This window comes from Neophocaena asiaeorientalis, unplaced genomic scaffold (assembly GCF_003031525.2).
Source record: "Neophocaena asiaeorientalis asiaeorientalis breed wild unplaced genomic scaffold, Neophocaena_asiaeorientalis_V1.1 scaffold226, whole genome shotgun sequence".
NCBI lineage: Eukaryota > Metazoa > Chordata > Mammalia > Artiodactyla > Phocoenidae > Neophocaena > Neophocaena asiaeorientalis.
In genome coordinates this window covers 393,637-414,855 of record NW_020173037.1, presented here as the reverse complement: position 1 = coordinate 414,855, position 21,219 = coordinate 393,637, and the positions used below count along the sequence as shown (strand labels likewise).

Here is a 21,219-nt window from a genome sequence, read left to right as displayed (position 1 = left end):
GCCTGGTGTGGCCTCGTCATGGTCCTTTGTGAGGACAGGGTCTTTACTCTGGGGATGCTCTCAGGATCTTCTCTTTAAGACCAGTTTTAGGAAACGTCACAAAAGGGTCCTTAGGTGCAGGTCTGTTTTAGTCCATTTTCCTGGGCTTGAGGAAGGCCCTTTCAGGCTGCTAACTCCTGTTTTTCAGTTCTGGAATATTTTTGCTTGGGTGATTTTGTTTGTTTGTTTTGTTTTTGTTTTTCATTGCTCTAGACATTTTATTTTATTTATTTTTTAAAAAAATTTATTGAAGTATAGATTTACAACATTGCGTTAATTTCTACTGTACAGCAAAGTGATTCAGTTACGCATATATGTGTATCTATATACGTTCTTTTTCGTGTTCTTTTTCCATTATGAAAAGGGTTCCGTCCTCTCCCGTGGATGATTTTGATGATGATTTCCAAGTGTCAGTTTTCTCTTTTTGGGATTCTGTTTGACTATCAGACCTAATGGATTAGCCTTCTAATTTTCTGTTTTTACCCTTTTAAAAAAATATATTTTATTTATTTTTAAATTTTGACTGCGTTGGGTCTTAGTTGTGGCATGTGGGACGTTGAGGCACACGGATCTCTTGTTGAGGCGCGTGGGCTCACTAGCTGCGGCGTGTGGGCTTAGTTGCCGCCTGCCCGCCCCCCCGCCATGTAGGATCTTAGTTCCCCGACCAGGGATCGAACCCACGTCCCCTGCCATGGAAGGTGGATTCTTTACCACTGGACCACCAGGGAAGTCCCTGTTTTTACCCTTTTCGTTCTCTATTCTGGGGCATGTCTTCAACCTTATCTTCTAACCTATGCTTTCAAGTGATGACATCCTGTTTTTAGTTTCCATGAGCCTTTTTGGTCTCTGAACATCCCATCGGTCCACTGTTGCAATATCTACTCTGCTCTTTCTGATAAATGATCATTTTTTGAATTTCCTTCCTAGACGGCCTGCTTTCAGCTTTTGCTGTTTTGCTATAGTTTGGTTCTGTTTTTCCTATTTGAAGCTTTCCTCAAGCGACTGGTGGCTTCCGGCTTTAGCTGTGTTCCAGCCGGGGCGATAAACAGTGTCTGGAGGGGTGGCTGCACGTTGGGCGTGTGCTGACTGGCCTCCACCATGGCGCAGAAGCCCCCCCTTTTGTGCTGGTTGGTCCCCTAGAGGCCAGATCTCCACCCTCCTGCCTGCAGGCCCAGGGCCTGGTGCCGGGGCGGCCCCGGATTCCAGGAGTCCTCACGGCCCCCAGGGTTTCTGCCCCAGCCTCGCGTCCCCGAGCCCTCTCCGCTGTCCCCGGGTGCTATCTGGCCTCTGCCGGTTCTCTCCGCATGGCCCTCGGTCGGCACCGAGGCGGCACGACTTGCTGTTCGCCAGCTTCCCGAAGTGGTCAGCGGTTTCCTGTGCAGCTTTGTTTTGAGAACAAAACTAAGGGGAGGTAAAAGATGGAGCTCAGAGACAGCCTCGCTTTTGTGTCAGGGATTCTGGGGAGGAGGACAAAGTCGGCCGCGAATAACCAGCCTGTTTTCTGTTCTTCAGGTCCAGACAATCGGGCAGAAATATTGCGATTACGCAGACGGTTTCTAAAGGACCGAGAAAAACTGAGTTTGATTTATGCCAGGAAAGGTGTGGCTGAGCAAAAGCGAGAGAAGGTTTGTGTCTCTTTCTAGCATTTGATCAGAAATGGCTGTTGTCTGTCAGAGGACGTGTGCCGAGGACACAGGCTCCCTGTCGGTCTAGAGTCCGACTGTGGCGGCAGCCCACTGGGGGTCCCCTGAGCTGCTCCGGCCCGCCCTCCCCTCGGGGGCTGCTCTCTCTGGACAGACGGGCTTTCTCCACACGGTGGAGACGAGACCGCCCGTCCCCCTGGGGTCCTGCCTCCCAGCTTCAGCCCCTCTCGACGCCGAGGCCGGAGCCCTGACCCAGCTCGGGACCAGCAAGCCATTGTGAGCAGGGGGTGTGCTGCTGGAGGTGCCACGGGGGTGGGCGAGGAGAAGGGCTGGGGCTGAGCTGCCCGCTGCAGCCACACCTGTGGCACGAACCGGTGGCTGGACGTTCCTCAAAATGTGGACGTGACGGGAGAGTTTGTGTAGCCCTGGCTCCAGTGTGAGATACAGATCAGTGATGATGCCCAGCTGTTACAGGGCCAGATTGTGAGTGAAAGCCCTGTCTTGTTCTAACTCAGCTTAAATCCTCAGCCACTTAACTTCCAAATTTGAGCACGGGGTGGTTAAATGGTTCCCCTGGGTCTCCTGTGGAAAGAAAACGTGCTTTCACCTCCCTCTCATCCCTGTAACTGTGGCAACCAGCGCAACTAATGCAACACTTCAGGCCTGTTGCCAACCCCATTCCACCGGAGGCGTTTGAGCTGCAAGCCCCTCGTTCAGTCTGAATCCTGCCTGGGCTTCTGGGGAGCCAGGAGTGGGCTTGGGGGCATAGGCACTGGGCTGACCCCCGAGGGTCTCAGGGAGAGGGTGGGGATGACCCGCGCTCAGTGTTGGGCGCGCTCGCCAGCTGGGGGCGTGTCACCTGAGTGCTTGATGGCAGAGCTGTGGTCCGGTGTGTACAGCAGACAGAAAGCAGGGGCAGCGCCGGAAACTAACCAGGGGAGATGAGCACGCTGGGGAGCCTGTTAAAGAGGCTGGAGTGGGGGGCTCCGCAGAGACGGTCCCTGCGGAGGGAGCAGCTGCAGAGGTGCGTTCCCGGCAGCGTCGCATGGGCCCCGCGTGGGGAGAGCAGGGCCGGCAGGGTGGGGCTCATCGCGAGGTTTGTCAGACTGGAAACACAGCCTCTCGTTTATGGCTTTAAAAAGTTTTAAATCAAGTTCTCTGATTTCAGAGAAACTCAGATTTCTTTGTAATAAATATTTAAATAATCTTCACTGTTCATCTGACAGTGGTTTTTTGTTCCAGATTTATCATTTGCCAGACTGGTAAAGCATAGTGACTAAACCGTCTTGGTTAGAAATTGTCATTGATTCACTTTTTTTTTGCAAGAGATTTTTTGATGAGGACCATTTTTAAAGTCTTTATTGAATTCATTACAATATTGCTTCTGTTTTCTGTTTTGGTTTTTTGGCCACGAGGCATGTGGGACCAGGGATCGAACCCACACCCCCTGCATTGGAAGGCAAAGTCTTAACTGCTGGACCGCCAGGGAAGTCCCTGATTCACTTTTCTGTTAGTGGTGGGTGCTGACAGTTTCATAGCTCACACGCTACTGGTATTCTTTCTTTTTTTTTTTTTGCGGTACGCGGGCCTCTCACTGCTGTGGCCTCTCCCGTTGTGGAGCACAGGCTCCGGACATGCAGGCTCAGCGGCCATGGCTCACGGGCCCAGCCGCTCTGCGGCATGTGGGATCTTCCCGGACCGGGGCACGAACCCGTGTCCCCTGCATCGGCAGGCGGACTCACAACCACTGCGCCACGAGGGAAGCCGGCTACTGGTATTCTTAACTGAGAATTCTAATCTTCCTCCGTTGCTAACGACTATAGGAGATGAAGAGTGAGTTAAAAATGAAGCACGAGGCCCACGTCGTCCTGTACAGAAGTTACCGTCGTGGAGACCTTCCTGACATCCAGATTCCGCACAGCAGCCTGATCACCCCCTTGCAGGCTGTGGCCCAGGTCGGTGCTGGAACCCACCTCATGCTCGCAGGGCTGCCTCTGTGCAGGGCAGAGGTGCTGATCTGTCCCACACGGTGGGCTCAGTGAAGGGCCTTGTCCCCAGTCATGGCTCTGCCGCTTCCTAGCTCTGTGAGACCCTGACACGGGGTACCATCGAGACACTTTGCTCTGGGCCCAGTGTCTCTGTGTGCCAGTCACACATTGAGTCTGTTTTTCTCACCAGTAATGTCAGTGGGAATGAAACAGTGTGTAAGTTGCTAAGTCACTTAAATCATTGATTATACAAAATCCTCTTTCGGGGGAGGATCAAGAGAGCTCTTTCGGGGGAGGATCGAGAGAGCGACAGTGGGATCAGTGTCCTTCTCTGGTAATTGTCTTATTAGCCGGGGATGGGGAGTACTCTTCTCAGTCATTCGGGGCTAAGTGTACTGGGAGTGAGGGACGTTTTCTCACTGAATTCTCTGACAGAAGCAGGATATTTATCCCTGCAAAGTCTGATCAAGGTTTCTTTGACTTTAATTGAAGTACTGTTTATAATCGAAGGGTATCATACATATCACGTAATACATGACTATGCTGTAGGTGCTGAAACGTGATGCCTCATATTTTACGGCACTTAACTGGCAGTACTAATGTTGATGATAGTAATGGATTATGTCTGTGTAGCCCATACTGCTTGGTAAGATTTTTGTTTAAATAATTACAGAGTGACAGGAATTTGCAAAAATAGCCCAAGTCCTGTGTCCCCTCCCCCAGCTTCCCTCCGTGGGGACGGCTCACGTCACCGGAGCACCTGAGTGAGCCCCCAGTGTGACCAGATTGCAGACGCGCGAGTCCCACCACTTCCCCTGCGGCACTGTTGTGTGTGTGTGTGAGGTTCTGGGCCGCTTGTCCCACGTGCAGGTTCACGTGTAGAGGAAGGAATTTGTACACAAGAGTCAGTGGGTGTAGACGTGGAAGCCCCCTGACAGACTAAGTGGACCCCACGTAGCAGAGTGAGAGGCCCACCTGGCAGTAACCGTCTCCGTGGAGTGTAACGACGGGCAATATTTATTTTCTTCTTGTTTCCTGATGCGTATTTTCTAAAATTTTATATAAGAACCCTTATGACCTTTTATAAGACAAATACATTACCTAAAATAGAGTAATGAACAACATAAAATAAAGAAAAATCAAATTATAGTTTTTATTCAGACACAGCTTTTACCAAACAAAATAATTTAAAAATTTTATGTATTCTTGCTTTCATGCCTTCATTTTAAAAATGTAGACGCTGCCTGCTGGGAGCCGTTCTCAGCACTGGGGTCTGTGCCCGGGGACAGTGGGAGGGACGGACTGTGTCCGTCAGCCTGGCCACCCACCACGCAGGACGGAGGTGGCTCCTGCTGGCGTCAAGGGATTAAATGGACACGGTGATGGGGCTCTGGCCTGTCGTCTAAGCTCAGGGCCATTTTCCAATGTCTCCAGGCTGCTGTCAGTCCCCAGGGATGGCCCTGTGTCCCCCTGGCCCGGGGCAGGGACCCGCAGGTCCAGACTCACGCAGGACTTGAGCCAGCTTCTGAGTCTGTACTCTGGGTCTGGAATCCGTGCCGTCGTGCCTTTTATAACAGATGTGCTGGGTTAAGTTCCGAACCCTCCCCGTCGACGGCTGCGGCTGTCGGCGTGGCCGTGTGGGCAGCAGCTTGTGTGTTTGGGTTCGGCTCCGGTGCTGTGGGTGAGTCACCCCAGTCTGTGCTCCTCCGGAATGTCCTGCAGAGGGATCCGCTCATCGCGAAGCAGCTCTTCAGCAGCCTGTGCTCCGGGATCCTGAAGGAGATGGACAAGCACAGGACCGCGTCTGAGAGGCGTGGCGCCACCCAGAAGCTGCTGCAGGACTTCACTCACTTGCTCAGCACCACCTTCCTCTTCTTCCCTCCGTTTGTGTCCTGTATCCAGGTGAGGCCGCGCGCGCACTGTCTCCCGCCCTTCGCACGCCGGCATCTAGCGACTCCGTTGGCTTCTTAGTTGAAACGAGGGTTTTAACAGAGCACATGTCCTGTGATGGGGCCGCTTCTTCCCAGATGGTTAGACGCAATTTATTTGTATTAAAAATAAAAACTTACATATGATGGAGTGATGAAATCAAACTTGATATAAAATTGTTCAGGTCTTAAACCAGCCAGTTCCCTTAGTGTTCTGCTCGCACCTGCGTGTCGCGCGGCGCCCAGTCCTCCTGCCGTCCTCTGGGGACGTGGGTGCAGCCCGTGCCTGGCTGTGGGCAGGGGACGGAGGCACAGGCGGGCTCGGGCCAGGCGGTAGACAGGCAGAGGTGGAAGGGCACGAGGGCCAAGTGATGCAGAAGCCCGGGGTGGTGCAGGCTGAGGAGAGGCAGGTCGGCAGGCCGCCTCTCGGCCGGGGTGGGCTGTGCACTGTTGTGGGCGCTGTGAGGCCGCCCTCAGAGAAGGCTTTGAAGGCTGTGATCTTCGAGCAGAGAACTAGTGTAGACGGACTTTTGTATGCACTAAACACACTTACTGGAAGATTACTCTTTCATGTAAGAAATGTTTTCTTTGCCGTTCAAACCATGGATCGTTACAAAAGTCCCTAATAGAAAATTCATTGGATTCATTTCAGTATTTTTGTAACTAGTTACCTCCCTGGAATAATTTAAAAATTACATTCTTTGGTGTTATTTATCAGTAGCTTTGGTTTGCAAACTGATTCGGTAATAATTCCGGAGATGAAGTACTTAGTATTCTTACTTCGTACTTTTTTGTTGTAGCGTGAAACTGTTAATACAGTTTCTTTTTATATACTCTATTTTTTTTGGTTTATAATTTACAAGTAGAATTCCTTCATTGGCTTTCTCCTGGTGATGCCAAAGACAAGGCTTGAGAAGTTATATTGAATCAGCCGGTATTTCAAAATAAGTTTCTCTTTACATTTTATCCCGAAGCGATTTTGTTTTTTAAAGATTTAATTTTATTTATTTTTTGCTGCGTTGGTTCTTTGTTGCTGCGTGCGGGCTTTCTCAAGTTGCGGTGAGCGGGGAGCTACTCTTGGTTGAGGTGCACGGGCTTCTCATTGCGGTGGCTTCTCTTGTGGAGCACGGGCTCTAGGTGCGCGGGCTTCAGTAGTTGTGGTGCATGAGCTCAGTAGTTGTGGTGCGCGGGCTCGGTAGTTGTGGCGTGCAGGCTCTAGAGTGCAGGCTCAGTAGTTGTGGTGCATGGGCTTCTCATTGCAGTGGCTTCTCTTGTTGCGGAGCACAGGCTGTAGGCGTGCAGGCTTCAGTAGTTGTAGCACGCAGGCCCTGGAGCACACAGGCTTCAGTAGTTGTGGCTCACGGGCTCTAGAGCGCAGGCTGAGTAGTTGTGGTGCACAGGCTTAGTTGCTCCGCGGCATGTGGGATCCTCCCGGACCAGGGCTCGAACCCGTGTCCCCTGCATTGGCAGGCGGATTCTTAACCACTGCGCCAGCAGGGAAGTCCTGCTGTGTTGTTCATGGAAATAGAATTTTGTTTGGATTTTCTTTCCTGTACCACTAGCTCCAGCTAAGAGTGACAAGCATTTTTGTTTGTTTGCTTGCTTTGGAGAATCTGTGTTCTTCCAAGACCCCTGGTGTTGAATGCAAGTTGGCTCGGTGGTAGCTGGTCAGTCTCAGCGAGGGTTCCGGGCCCAGCAGCTTCGCAGGGCAGGAGGCAGGTGCCCTTCCAGATGTCCATGCAGACGCAGGTCTGTCGTCATGAGATGCTGTCCTACTTGCCATACTGTTCTCTCTATTGGTTTGGGGCTCACTTTTCGTTATTTTTGCATATACAGAACTCTCAAATTGAGAGTTACAAAGTAAAGGTCAACATGATAATTCCCGAAGCCCTCCATTCCCTGTTGCTGAGCACGTGAGCCCCCGGGGTGGGGAGACGTGAGGAGGCTGCCAGGTAGTGGGGGTGAGCGCACCTACTCTGCAGTGGCTGGGTGTGCGATCTTTGTGTCTCAGATGCTCTCCTCGTCTCTCCAGGGTATACGTTCCGGGAAACTGCGGTTGTGGTCTGGACATACAGCAAATGTGTAAAACCCTCACTGTCCACTAGTGGCTTTGTTGCTCTGAATTAATCCTGGATTGGAAGTGTGCAGTAAGGAGAGATCATTTCCTCCTCTGAGCAAGTGGGGGGAAGGCTTAACAGAATCACACAGAGGAGCTTGTGGTTTCTGCACCACGAACGTCAGACCTTCGTGCTTAGCAGAACGAGGTCCTTGCTGGCAGAGGTGGCTGGGGAGCCGTGGGCTAGAGGGCCGCCGTGTCTGTCTTCGCAGGAGGTCAGCTGCCGACACGCCGACCTGCTGAGCCTGGACCCGGCCGTGGTCAGCAGCGCCGGCTTGGCGGGCCTGCAGCAGCCGGGGGCCATCCACCTGCTGGAGGAAGCGCTGCTGCACCTGCTGCCCCAGGAGCCTCCTGCCAAGCGCGCTCGGGGCAGGCCCGGCCTCCCCGCCACCGTCAGCAGATGGATGGAGCTCGCCAGGTACGCCTGGGCCCCGACCCCGCTGGGGCCGAGGCCAATATATCTGATACAGTTACTTCGTTTATTTGGGAAAAACAAATTTCGTTTCGGTTACATGAGGCTTCATCATAAGAAAGCCAGTGCCTAATTCTGAGGATGCTGGATTCGGGTGAAATTCACTTGCGCTTCTTTTCTGTAACACTGGTTTTTAGATCTTCGGGTTCTGGGTGTAAGAGTGGAAGTGAGAGCGGGGGTTGTTGCCTCGCCGCTGGTGCATGGTCGCTCCTGTCTCTCTGAACTGAGTGCCGTGGTGGGTAGCGAGGCGCTGCGCCAGGTGCCGGCAGCAGCACAGCGCGGGTTAGACACCGCCAGCGGCGCGGGCAGCACCCTGGGCGGGAGGAAGGGCCTCTGCGGGGGCTGCTTCTGCCCGCGGGCGTCCTTACCCTCTTGTGTCTGGCGTGGCCATGGGCAGTAGTGACGCCTTGTGCGCTTGGGAGTTTCAGGGGGCAGAGTCTCAGGTCTTGGGTGTTGTCTGGATAAACGAAGCACACAGCTTTTAAGGGCCTAAACTTTTAAACATTTTTTTTCTAGCTTTATTAAGGCTTCCTCATACTTTTTATATTATGTTTGTGCATTCCTTTCAAACAGAATTTTAAAAAATATTTATTTATTTTTAATTGTTCATTTGGCTGTGCCGGGTCTTCGTTGTAGTGTGCGGGATCTTTAGTTGTGGCATGCAAACCCGCTCTTAGTTGCGACATGCATGTGGGATCTAGTTCCCGGACCAGGGGTCTTTGCCACTGGACCACCAGGGAAGTCCTACATCATTGTTTTGACCACACTACAGCATATGTGGTCCAGGGACCGGGGGCCAGTGTAGGGTGGACCTAAGGCTGGTGTGTTTTCTGAATTCCTGGAGAATGCTTGTAGCTTCATCTCCTCTTGGACTCCTGGGCCGTGGGCTATTTTCCCACCTCCCTACCTCTGCCTCTGATTTGTTACCTTTAACTCCCCATGAGCAGGGAGGGCAGTAAGAGAGCTATAGCTATTAGATTTTTTTGGTCTAAATTTGGAGTCAGTGGGCTCTGAAAGAGAACCCGTGGGGCTTTTTGATGTAATAAACACATGAAATTTCATACCCAGGGAAGCACCAAACTCAGGAAGACCAGGAGGGAAGTGGTCCTCAGCTCGGTGGTCAGGCGACTGCAGGGTTAGGAAGAGAGGACATTTGTGTGGGGACTCAGAAGGTGGGAAGAAGTCTCTAGAGAGAAGGGAGCGAACTTACTGAACACTTGAGACTACCTTAAAGGGGGAGCTTGGCTGACGGACCAGCAGGTTTGTGTTAACGGCAGAGATGAATGCTCTAGCCCGTGTCCAGGCTGTCGGTAGAATCGAGAAAGCCATAGAACGTGGAGTAAAACGTGTCATCTCTAGGACCAGGACTAATTCACCTGCTTTGGGGTTCTTAACTACATTCCAAATTTTAGGACTAGACAAGGATTCCAGATAGGTTACCACAGATAAGAGCAGTGTCTCAGCAATGAATTAACACAGAACAGGCTCATTTAATGAGTTAACTTACGCATTGTAAACCTATAATTTTCAGATTTTACTTTAAATGCGCTGTAGAATAACTTCTGCCTTCAGTACGGCTAAAGTAGTAAAACTTAATGGTAACTTCAAAATTTTTTAGATTTCATATTTTTACAAAACAAGAATAACGTATCTTTTTTGGTTAATTATAACGTATGACATCTTGATTTAATATCATTTCATTAGAGTAAAGACTTAAAAAATACTGGGGCATTCATTGATTTGGACTTATTTTTTTTCTTTTGGTTTGTTTTATAGGCTGTACAGGTCGATTGGAGAGTATGACACCCTCCGTGGTATTTTCAGCAGTGAGATAGGAACAAAGCAGATCACACAGGACGCGTTACTAGCAGAAGCGAGAAGTGATTATGCTGAAGCTGTGCGGCTGTATAACGAGGTAAAGTTGATCTCTACCAAGTGTGTTAGTTGCTTAAACACTTTTGATCTCTGAATGGAAAAATTGTTAGCTTTAGAATTTAGAGCTTCAAGTATTTCAGCTTTTATTCCTTAGAATTTACACAAAGATTAGCATCAGAAAATGGCTTCATAATAACCGCATGTGAGCTAAGTATTGTTATCCCTTACTCTTTTTAAGAAAACGTCACTGAATAAAAGAAAGCATGTTTTACCAAGTACGATAAAATTGTAAGATGTTACTTCAGTATCTGATATTATTATGTAATTTCCATTTGAGTAGATTGTGTTCATTCAGGAAGTAAAAAATTTATAAAGAGGTAGGTAAGAGTTGGTTTTGGGAACATGACTGAAGTTCAGGTTTGTGTTTGAGCTACCGGTGGCCGAGTGTGGATGTGTAGCAGCTACATACTTGGAGTTCAGGTCTGCGGCCTGTGTGAGAGATCCAGGTGGTGGAATCTTCTGCAATTTTCTGTAAACGTCTTATTTTCTAATTTCCATTCTGAGAGCTCTGTAAGTAGTAAATAATCTACAGTATTTACATCAAATTATGGGTCATTTAAAGTCTTCAGCTTATTCACTGGCTTCATTGTGAAGTTTCCCAGAGACGTGGTTCCCTCTTGGCTGGGGTTTTTAATACTCATTTGACTATTAGATTCCACTCAAGTTACTCTGTTTTCCCTTTTTTCTCCTCTTGTCATAAGTCTGAAAATGGTTGTTCTTAGTACGAATGTTACACAGCCTACAGTGCAGATGTTTTCATTTGTACTGTTCGCAACTTTGTAAAATAATCTTACCAGGCCCTCAATAGACAAGAGTGGGTAGACGGTGAGCCCGCGGAAGCCGAGAAGGACTTCTGGGAACTTGCATCCCTCGAGTGTTACAACCAGCTTGCCGACTGGAAATCGCTGGCGTACTGCTCCACGGCCAGTGCTGACGGCGAGGGCGCCCCAGATCTCAGCAGGATGTGGAGTGAACCCTTCTGTCAGGTGTGTGGGGTCATTTCTGAGGCCACGGAAATAAATGTTTTAGATGTTCAGGTGTGCTCTCATTAGTCAAGTTGTTTAGAAGTGTTCAAAAACAGGGCAGTAGTTGTGCAGCAGTAGGGTATTTATACGACCAGACAGCCCCCAAACTGCATAATAAACTGCTCACCGCTTTTAGCTCAGCCTTTCAGAGTAAGCGGAGGCCTTTAAAAATGAACGTCAGCATCCCTGGCGTGACCACCGGGAGAACATTTCCTGTTGTGTCTGCGCGGCGTTGCAGTCTCGCTGGGCCCGCCTGGCCCATCCGCATTGCTGTCCTCGGCCGTGCCTGGAGGTCCCTGTCTTTGTACCAGACGTCCAGTTGTCTTTCAGCTACAAGTAGTTGCCATTTTCTGTAGACCGTGTTCCTATGTATTTTGTGGTTATAAAATGAACCACTTTAGATGAACTTGTTCTAAAAATTGTAGCCTTAGGTGCTTTAACATTTGAAGCATTAAGCACCGTCGCTCTGGCACCTGGGCCTGTAAAATGACACCAGAGATGCCGTGGTGATGCGATTCTTGTTCCTCAGGAGACCTGCCTGCCACACATGATCCGCAGCAGGCTCAAGTCCCTGCTCCGTGGGGAGGGTGACCAGGCCCTGCTGACCTTCGTGGACGAGGCGGTGACCTCGGAGCTGCGGAGGGCCCTGCTCGAGCTCCGCTACAGCCAGGAGCTGAGTCTCCTCTACCTCCTGCAAGATGACGTCGACAGGGCCGAGTATTACATCAGAAACTGCATTCAGATGTTTTTGCAGGTAATATGACATCCCAGCCGGGAATGTGCCATCTCTGTGACCTTTCTGACATCGGTAAACTCCTGGGTGGGAATCACAGCAGCAGGTTCCCCTGACCGACCGCGTGATGGGCCCACCTTCCCCGCGTCCTGGTTCCCCTGAGGCCTGTGGACACCGGCCTTGGTCCTGGGGCCTTTTAGTGCCTTTCTCTGTTTTAGAACGTTCCACGTCTTGTGTCCCCTTGGGGTTTCCTTTCTCTGACTGTGGACGAGCACCTGAGAGCAGAGGCCCCGCCAGTCCCGGCTCTGTGTTCTCCTTTGGTGTCGGCTCGTTCTGTTGTTAAAGCCGTGTCTTGTGTAGAGTCTGTGAACATTTGTCGTTGCCATATATGGACGTTCACTGTCTTTGTTCTACTTTTCAAATGTGTTTGAGGTTGAGTAGTTTATCGAAGAAGAAAGATTGGCTTCTGTAGTTGGCAGTTTTACATTATAGGATGTTGTGATTTTTAAGAATTGGTGGCAAATAGAGGCAGCAGTACCCGATTGTATTACTTTTATTGATTTTGTTGAACTGAAATGCAATTGAAAACCTAAATTAAAAAAGAAAATTACACTGTTTGTTAATTGCTCCCATGACCTAATTATTAACCACTCTGAGACGTCCTGTGTAACTGATGTGTTTATAGGGTAGCTGCTGTTTCATGTTGAGAACTGTGTTAAAATCTAATGCAGTAAATTGACTTGTAACCAGTGCTAACTAACTTCTTTCCAGAATTATTCTAGTATTGATGTCCTCTTACACAGAAGTAGACTCACCAAATTGCAGTCTGTGCAGACTTTCATAGAAATCCAGGAGTTCATCAGCTTTATTAGCAAACAAGGTAACGTTCAATTTATACCTGCCTTGTTTTTCTTTTATAATTTCGGAAGAGTTTTGGCTTCTGATCTTTTTGCCTAGTGATAGTACATGTTTCTTACTGTACGGGTTAGAAACTGCCTTGGGTTTATTCTACAAATGTATGTATTTGGGATTGTTGAAGTAAGTGTTTAACATGGTCAAGTGTGATTCTGGGCACTGGAGAAGCTTCCAAGGAGTAGTGGTCTGACACATGGCACCCACAGAGACAGAGGCAGGTCCAGGGCCCCATGAGAAACTGGGGTGACAGCACCCGGCCGGCAGGACCCCGAGTTGGGCGTGGTCGGGAGAGAGGAGCTCGCAGAGGACCGGCCTGACCCTGAGGTGCCAGAGCTTCTGTCCTGGGTGCCAGCTGGTACGGTGAGGCCAAGGGAGGCAATGCCCGGACCTGGAAGGCCATTCTGTCGCCGATGAGTAGGTTTTATCCTGGTGCTGATGGGAGGCCACCCAGAGTCAGAGGTAACGTCTTGACTGTAAATCTGAATTTCAGTTTTGGAGGCTTTTCGGAGTACTAATAAGAGTTGGTATTCAGAACTATCTACCTAGCTGTTCTCTGTTTTAAATCTGGAGAATGAGTTTCAAGTGCGTTATTATTAATGATGTATTATCCCAGGAGCTATGTTGATCTCTTTTCTCTATCTCTGTAGTTTCTAGTTTTTATAACTGCCTTATGAGATGTAGATCCTTTCTTCTCGTTTTGTAGGGCATCAGAGATCAAATAACTTGCCTAAGCTAATACATGAAGGATCCAGATTTTGAGCTCAGGACTGTGATTTAAGCTGAAAGAAAACCAAAGCTTTAAACATTAGCAGTGCGAAATTTAAATTTCATGAGGATTATCGTGAATCCCTTTACCGAAGCCCTCGAGGCCAGGTCGTTTGGGGTTATCTCCAGCCACCTAGTGTGCATACTGGGTTGGGCCTTGTGTGCAGTGGCCCGTCAGCCCACGACTGATGGCTGTCCACCGCCTGGGTGGGTGTCCCCACGAGTGGCGTAAACAGACTGTAAGTTGCCCTGTGATGATTCAGATCAGATTTTGCACACGGGAAAATTGGCTGCAACTCTGTGAAAAACATGTCAGTTTTCAGTGCTTTTTAGATTTTGGAATCGTGGATGGAGGATTGTGGACCTGTGCTAAATGTAAAGATTGTGTATGTTTATTTCCTCGTCTTCCCTCTATGGCCCGAAGAAATTGAGTTTTAATGCCAGAATATTTAAAATATGGTAGCTTTTGCTCCTGTTGTGAAAGATAAGACAAAACGTTTAAATTTGGACAAGAAACTTGACAGCTGTGCTTTGTAAGGTGGTCTGGTCACTGAGCCGTGGACATAGTCACACTCTGATATTATTTTTAGGCAATTTGTCATCTCACCTTCCCCTTAAGAGGCTTCTAAAAACCTGGACAAGTAGATATCCGGATGCTAAAATGGACCCCATGAACGTCTGGGATGACATCATCACGAATCGGTGAGATGCTGAGCCTTCTGAGTTGAATGTGGTTTCTTTTTTGAAGTTGCCAGAATAGCTTTTCTCCCAAACTGTGGTTTAGACAAATATGGGGTCTGAGCCTCGTGGGCCAGTTTGCACTGAGGTTGTTCTGGCAGTACTCTCCGTGCGTCTTTGTGCCCTGGTCCGTTCCGTGCTGGGTGGGGAGAGAAGGCAGGGGCGTCTCCTCTGCTCCTGTCTCAGGGCTGAATGTGGGCGAGTGACATGGCGGCAAAGAAGATACTGCTTAACAACTTCTTGTTATTCTGTTATTATAACCTGGATTTTTGACACTCCCACCTCCTACCTCCCAGCTCTGTTACGTGCTGTATTCATCACTTCGCCAGGTCTGAGATTCTTTTCCTCACCTGTAACGGCCCTGGGTAATCCTAGGCAGGTATTAACTATATGTGTCGGAGAAGAGGTAATAGAGCCAGAATGGTTGTGAGTTATTTTATTCAAAAACACACAGTCAGTAGGACTGAAGGACTGTGATCCCATGTTTGGCATTCTTGCCGTTGGACCCTGTTTCCTCTGATACTACAGCTTCTTAAAATTTTACTTTTTATCCTTTTTGTTTTTCAAATTTTTTTACTTTTTATTTTGAGACAAGTTCTTACCTATAAAAAAGATTACAAGAAAAGTAGAACTCTCCTGTGTACCTTGTACCCAGATATACTTTTTTTTTTTTTTAACATTTTTTAACATGTTGCCGCGTTAGCATTTTTTTCTTTCTCTCCACATACATATATTTATTTTCGGAACCATTTGAGGGTAAGTTGCATACATCTATTTCTTTACCTCTTTGTTTATCAGTGTACCTTTCCTAAGAAAAAGAGTATATTCTTAGAACCACAGTACAGTAGTCACTTCTCTGTTTTCATTTTAATCTACAGCCTCAGTTTCAGTTCTGTCAGTTGTGCCATTAGCGTCCTTTAAAGCAATTTGTCTCTTAAGACAGGATCCAGTGCAGAGTCGTGTACACATTTAATTGATGTATCTTTTTGGTCCCCCCTAATCTGGAACAGGCCCTCGTGACACTGACACTCCTGGGGAATTTTCTGCAGTTTGGGTTTGGCTGTGTATCCTCCTGATTATGTTCGGGTGAAATACCCATAGCCAGAATGCCACTGAAGTGGAGTATTCGTCCTGCGGCTTCGCATCTGGAAGCGCAGAGTGTCCTCCTGCCTTTTACTGGTGGTAGCAGTGTTGATTGCCTGGTTAATACTATGTCTGGTCTTGCTGGTGTACAAGCCCTGTTCTTTCCTCTGCAACTAACAAGCAGTGTGGGAGATGCTTTGAGACATGCCTGTATCCTGCTTCTGATGAGACCTACTCCTCCGTGTTCTGTGTCTGTGGATGACTTTAGCCCAGACCAGCCTTGTGCCGGGTCTTATTGCGGCAGGTGGGCTCCTTAGTTGTGGCTTTCCAGCTCCTTAGTTGCAGCGTGCATGTGGGATCTAGTTCCCTGACCAGGGGTCAAACCCCGAGCCCCCTGCATTGGGAGCACGGGGTCTTAACCACTGTGCCACCAGGGAAGTCCCTCCAGGCTCATCTTGCAAAATTATCCTCCTGTGTTTCCTTCTAGAAATGTTGTAGTTTTAGTTCTTACATTTAGGTCTATGATCCAGTGGAAGATTTTTTTTTTTTTTTTTTTTTGCGGTACGCGGGCCTCTCACCATTGCGGCCTCTCCTGTTGCGGAGCGCAGGCTCTGGACGCGCAGGCCCAGCGGCCATGGCTCACGGCCCCAGCCGCTCCGCGGCATGTGAGATCCTCCCGGACCGGGGCACGAACCCGCGTCCCCTGCATCGGCAGGTGGACTCTCAACCACTGTGCCACCAGGGAAGCCCCAAGTGGAAGATAATTCTTGTAGATGGTATGAGGTAGGGATACATGTTCACTTTTTCCATATGGATAGCTAGTTGTCTACTCCCATTTGTTCAGAAGTCTTACTTTGTATCACTGAATTGCCTTGGCACCTTTTCTGAAAGTCAGTGACGGTTATGTCTGTGGGTCTGTGTTTGAATGCTCTGTTCTGTTCCTTGATTTATATGCATATCTGTTCACAGTATCACACTGTCTTCATTACTGATGCTTTATAGTAAGTCTTAAGTCAGATAGGGTGAGTTCTCCAACTTTGTTTCCTTTATGAAAACTGCTTTGTTTATTTTAGGTTGCTTACATTTTTATATACATTTTAGTATCTGCTTATCAATTTCTACCAGAGAAAAAAGAAAAACAGAGTTTGGGATTTTGTTGCCTCTAGATCAACTTTGGGAATTGCTGTCTTAACAGTGTAGAGTTCTCCAATTCATGAATATGGTATGTCTCTCCGTTTATTTAGGTCCTCTTTAATTTCAAAGATCTGTATCTTTTCCATCTGGAGATCTTAGCTGTCTTTTGTTAGATTTGCTCCTAAGTATGTATGGTTTTTTTCAGCACTGTTGTGAACAGAGGGTTTTTTTTTTTTCATTGTATTTTCTGGTTATTTGCTGTTCATATACTGATTTTCTGAAAGTTGTTTTATCATGAATGGTGTTGAATTTTGCCAAATGCTTTTTCTGCATCTGTTTAACTGATCGTGTTGTTTTTCTGTTTTATTGTGTGTGTGTGTCTATAATATTGTTCAAATCTGCTATTTCCTTATTGATTTTCTGTCTGGGTGATCTGTCCATTGCTGACAGTGGTATTAAAACCCCCACCTATTATTGTATTGCTGTTTATTTCTCCTTCCAGTTCTATCAGTATTTGCCCTATATACCTATAGGTGCTTCATTGTTTGGTGCATAAACATTTACAGTCGTTGTATTTTCTTGACAGATTGGCAGTTGGCCCCTTTATCATCATGTAATGACCTTCCTTGTATCTTTTTATCATTGTTAGCTTAAAATCTTATTTCGTCTGGTATAGTATAGCTACCCCTGCTTTTTTTAGGTTACCATTTGCTTGAAATATCTCTCCCACCCTTGTCAGTGTGTCTTCAGAGCGAAAGTGAGTGTATTGTAGGCAGCATATCGTTGGAGATCTTTTTTTTTTTTTTTTTTTTTCCTTCCGGCCCGTGCCTCATGGCTTGTGGGATCTATGTTCCCTGACCAGGGATTGAACCTGGGCTACGGCAGTGAAAGTGCCTGGGGTCCTAACCACTGGACCGCGAGGTAACTCCCTGGATCTTGTTTTTTTTTAATCGCTTGGAGAATCTAAACCATTTACATTTGAAGTAATTATCAGTAGGTAAGGCTTACTGTTGCTATTTTGTTAATTGTTCTCTGACAGTTTTGTGGGTTCATTACCCCTTGTTGCTTATCCTGTTCTCTTTTTGTGTGATTTGATGGATGACTTTTTGTTTGGTGTGCTTTGACTTCTTCATCGTGATCTTTTGTGTGACTACTACAGTTTTTTCCTTTGTGTTTACCACAAGGCTTACATAAACTATCTTGTAACACCTGATTTTAAGCTGATAACAACTTAACTGTGATAACATTCTTAAACTTTATTATGCTTTTGTGTCCTCATCCCTCTTACATTTTAGGTTATTGATGTTACAGTTTACATATTTTTATATCATGCATCCAATACCAGATTATTGAAGTTATGGTTATATTTAATACATTTGTTTTTTAAGTTTTAAACTAGAGTTGTCAGTGAATTACATACCACCACTGCCGTATTAGAGAATTCGACTTTGGTTTTATAGTTAACATTACCAGTGAGTTATGTACTAACTTCATATGTTTCTGTGATGTTAATTAGCATCACAGTTCTGCTTGAAGAACTCCCTTTAGCTTTCTTGTAAGGCAGGCAGGTCTGGTAATGGACTCCCTCAGCTTTTGTTTCTCTCTTCTTCATTTCTGAAGGACAGCTTTGCCAGATACAGTATTCTTGGTTGACAGTTCTTTTTTTCTTTCAATATTTTGAATGTATCACCCCATTCTCTCCTGTCCTGAAATGTTCCTTTTGAGGACTTTGCCTATAGTCTTACTGGGTGGGGGTGGGAGGGTTCCCTTGTGTGACATGTCGCCTTTCTCTTCCTGCTTCCAAAAGTCTTTGTCTTGGACTTCGGACACTTCAGTTGTAATGTGTCTCGGTGTACCCCTGTTTGGATTCAACCTACTTGGGTTCTTTTTTTTTTCCCCTCCAAGTATTTATTTATTTATTTATTTGGTTGCACTGAGTCTTCGTTGCAGCAGGTGGGCTCCTTAGTTGCAGCAGGTGGGCTCCTTAGTTGTGGCAGGTGGGCTCCTTAGTTGTGGCAGGCAGGTTCCTTAGTTACGGCAGGCAGGCTTCTTAGTTGCAGCTCGAGGGCTCCTTAGTTGTGGCTTGCGAACTCTTAATTGCCACAGGCATGTGGAACCTAGCTCCCTGACCAGGGATCGAACCCTGGAACCCTGCATTGTTGGGGTCTTTTGGGATTCAAGGATCTGGGTGTCCATATCTCTCCTCAGGTTAGGGAAGTTTTCAACCATTATTGCTTTAAATGTACTTTGTCTTTTTCTTTATCTCTTCTCCTTCTGGGATTTTTATAATGGGTGTGTTGTTTCTCTTATGCTCTGCTACACTCTTTTTCATTCTGTTTTCTTTTGCTCCCCTGACTGGATAATTTCATTGAATCTGCTGCATGGTTGAATCTGCTTTTGAAGCTCTCTGTTGAATTCTTCAGTTCCAGGATTCCTGTTTTTGTTTTTTGATGGTTTTTGTCTTTTTGTTAAACTCTCATTTTGTTCACGTATTGTTTTCCTAATTTCACTTAGTTGTCTGTGCTTTCTTGTAGTTCACTGACTTCTTTAAGTGGATTATTCTGAATTCTTGTCCGACAGTTCACAGATCTCCATTTCTTTAGGGTCAGGTATGGAGCTTTCTTAGTTTCCTTTGGTGGCATCATAGCTGATTTTTCGTGATCCTTGGTTCCCTATGTTGGTATCTGCATCTGAGTAAATGGTCTTGTTCAGACTTTGCAGAGACAGTCTTTCACCAGTCAGCTCAGCCTGGGGCTCTGGATGTGCCAGCTGGTAGCTTCCTTGGGCAGGTGGAACCTGCTGTTGTGTATTTGGGGTGAGGCTGCTGCCTGAGCTCTGAGGTTGGGGGTCGGGGTGCCGCTGGCCCAGCACAGTTGGGTAGGACTGGGGTCCTGCCCCAGCGCAGCTGTAGCATGGCTCTGTGTTGCCTGCATTCTCTGGTCAGGCTTCCTAGGTGGCCGGGACTGGGTGCCATGCTCAGCAGTAGGTGGGGTACTGCCCCAGGGGGTCGGGGGAGGCAGCCAAGCTGGCCCCAGGGCCAGCATAACTCATCGTTTGGGGACCCAGATCAGGTGGGACTGCACAGCGAATTCCCTGGCTAGGCAGGCCACCGGTTTGCCTCTGCAGACGGGAAGGGAGAGGCTCCAGCACCACAGTGCACTGGGCTGTGGGGTTTCCCCACGTGCCCTGGTGAGGTTCCCCGGCTAGGTGAGCTGAAGGCTCTTCGGCAGGTTGGTTTCCCTGCCCGTGCGCGAGGGGCCACCATGCAGGCCCCCGGCTGGCCAGACTCTTGTTTGGGAACCAAAAGAACCGTGAGCCAAGCTCCCTGGACTGCTGGGCCGGAGTCCTGGCTGTGTCCACCGGCAGGCGCTCTGAGCACGTTCTGCTGTGAGCAGGGTCGCAGCGTGGGCTATGCAGGTACCCCGAGCTCCGGCTGGGTTTCCCAGTCAGGTGGGTGGGGCTGGGAATTAGCCCCCTGCCCAGGCAGAGGGCAGAACACGCTCCAGGCCAGCAAGGCTCGTTGTTTGGGTCCTGAATCGGGCAGACGCGCGCCCTGCCCAGCTCCCTGGTCAGACTGGGCCACCGTGTCGGCTCAGGCACGTGAAGCCACTGGTTAGCATTTCTGCTCGGGCTCTGCTGGGACTGCCTGGCAGGATCCTAGCCCTGGTAGTTGTAAGCCCCACCCCGTCTTCTGTCATACCCTGAGCCCCGCGATGCCTGGGAGGTGAGACCCACAGCCCTGGGCTTTCCTCTTCCCACTGGAGAAACCGTAGGCTCGGGGGCCCTGGCTGCGGTCCCAGTGTGGCTTCTTCTCGCACCCTTCAAGTGGGGTCCCTCGCAGTCCCTGGGGTGTGGGGCTGTTTTCACCTCATCCCCATGTTGTGGGATTTTCCCAGTGCTGTCTTGTCCTTGAGTGTTGTTGGTTGGTTTTCCTGTGAGGGGGACCGAGGTCGAGAATGACCTGTGTCACGATCTGGATGACGTCACTTATCTTTGCTGTTTGTGGTGTGGTGACATCACTTGTCTTTGCTGTGTTCATGATGTAATATGTTGCTTTTTTAAAAAATTTATTTATTTTTGGCTGTGTTGGGTCTTCGTTGCTGTGCACAGGCTTTCTCTAGTTGTGGCGAGTGGGGGCTACTCTTCGTTGTGGTACGCGGGCTTCTCATTGCAGTGGCTTCTCCTGTCACGGAGCACGGGCTCTAGGTGCACGGGCTTCAGTAGATGTGGCTTGCAGGCTCTAGAGCGCAGGCTCAGTTGTTGTGGCACACGGTTTTTGATCCATGAAATAGTTAGAAGTGAGTTTTCTGTGTCTCTTATTTATTGATTTCTGAATTAACTCCTTGTGGTTATAAACACACACTGTATGGTTTCAGCCTTTTTAAATTTATTGAGACTTGTTTTATGACCAAGCGTATGGTCTACTTTAGTAAATACACCATGTGCACTTGAAAATCCTGTGTATTCTGCAGTTCTTGGACTGCAGAATGTTTATAATTTTCATTTAGATTGAGGTGGTCAATTGTGTTTTTCAGATCTTCCATGTCTTTAGTGATTTTTTTGTTTAGCTCCATCTGCTGTTGAGATTGGGATTTCAAAACCTCCTACTGTGATTGTGGAATTGTCTGTTTGCCTAATAATCAGTTATTAGGCACATACATGTTGATAATTGCTGTGTCTTCCTGATGAAATGTGCACTTTAGAG

General features: G+C 48.0%; 1 protein-coding gene across 4 annotated transcripts in view; it reads left to right on the top strand.

Annotated features, from left to right (window-relative positions):
- PRKDC (protein kinase, DNA-activated, catalytic subunit) overlaps nucleotides 1-21,219 on the top strand; it is a 149,612-nt gene that overhangs the window by 104,202 nt on the left and 24,191 nt on the right. For all 4 annotated transcript variants that reach the window (XM_024742667.1, XM_024742668.1, XM_024742666.1 and 1 more), the window contains exons 60-68: nucleotides 1,552-1,664; nucleotides 3,506-3,637; nucleotides 5,393-5,572; nucleotides 7,927-8,132; nucleotides 9,963-10,101; nucleotides 10,919-11,107; nucleotides 11,676-11,900; nucleotides 12,651-12,759; nucleotides 14,150-14,261. In XM_024742667.1, the coding sequence (XP_024598435.1) occupies nucleotides 1,552-1,664; nucleotides 3,506-3,637; nucleotides 5,393-5,572; nucleotides 7,927-8,132; nucleotides 9,963-10,101; nucleotides 10,919-11,107; nucleotides 11,676-11,900; nucleotides 12,651-12,759; nucleotides 14,150-14,261 (1,405 nt within the window). The remainder of the gene's footprint in view (nucleotides 1-1,551; nucleotides 1,665-3,505; nucleotides 3,638-5,392; nucleotides 5,573-7,926; nucleotides 8,133-9,962; nucleotides 10,102-10,918; nucleotides 11,108-11,675; nucleotides 11,901-12,650; nucleotides 12,760-14,149; nucleotides 14,262-21,219) is intronic.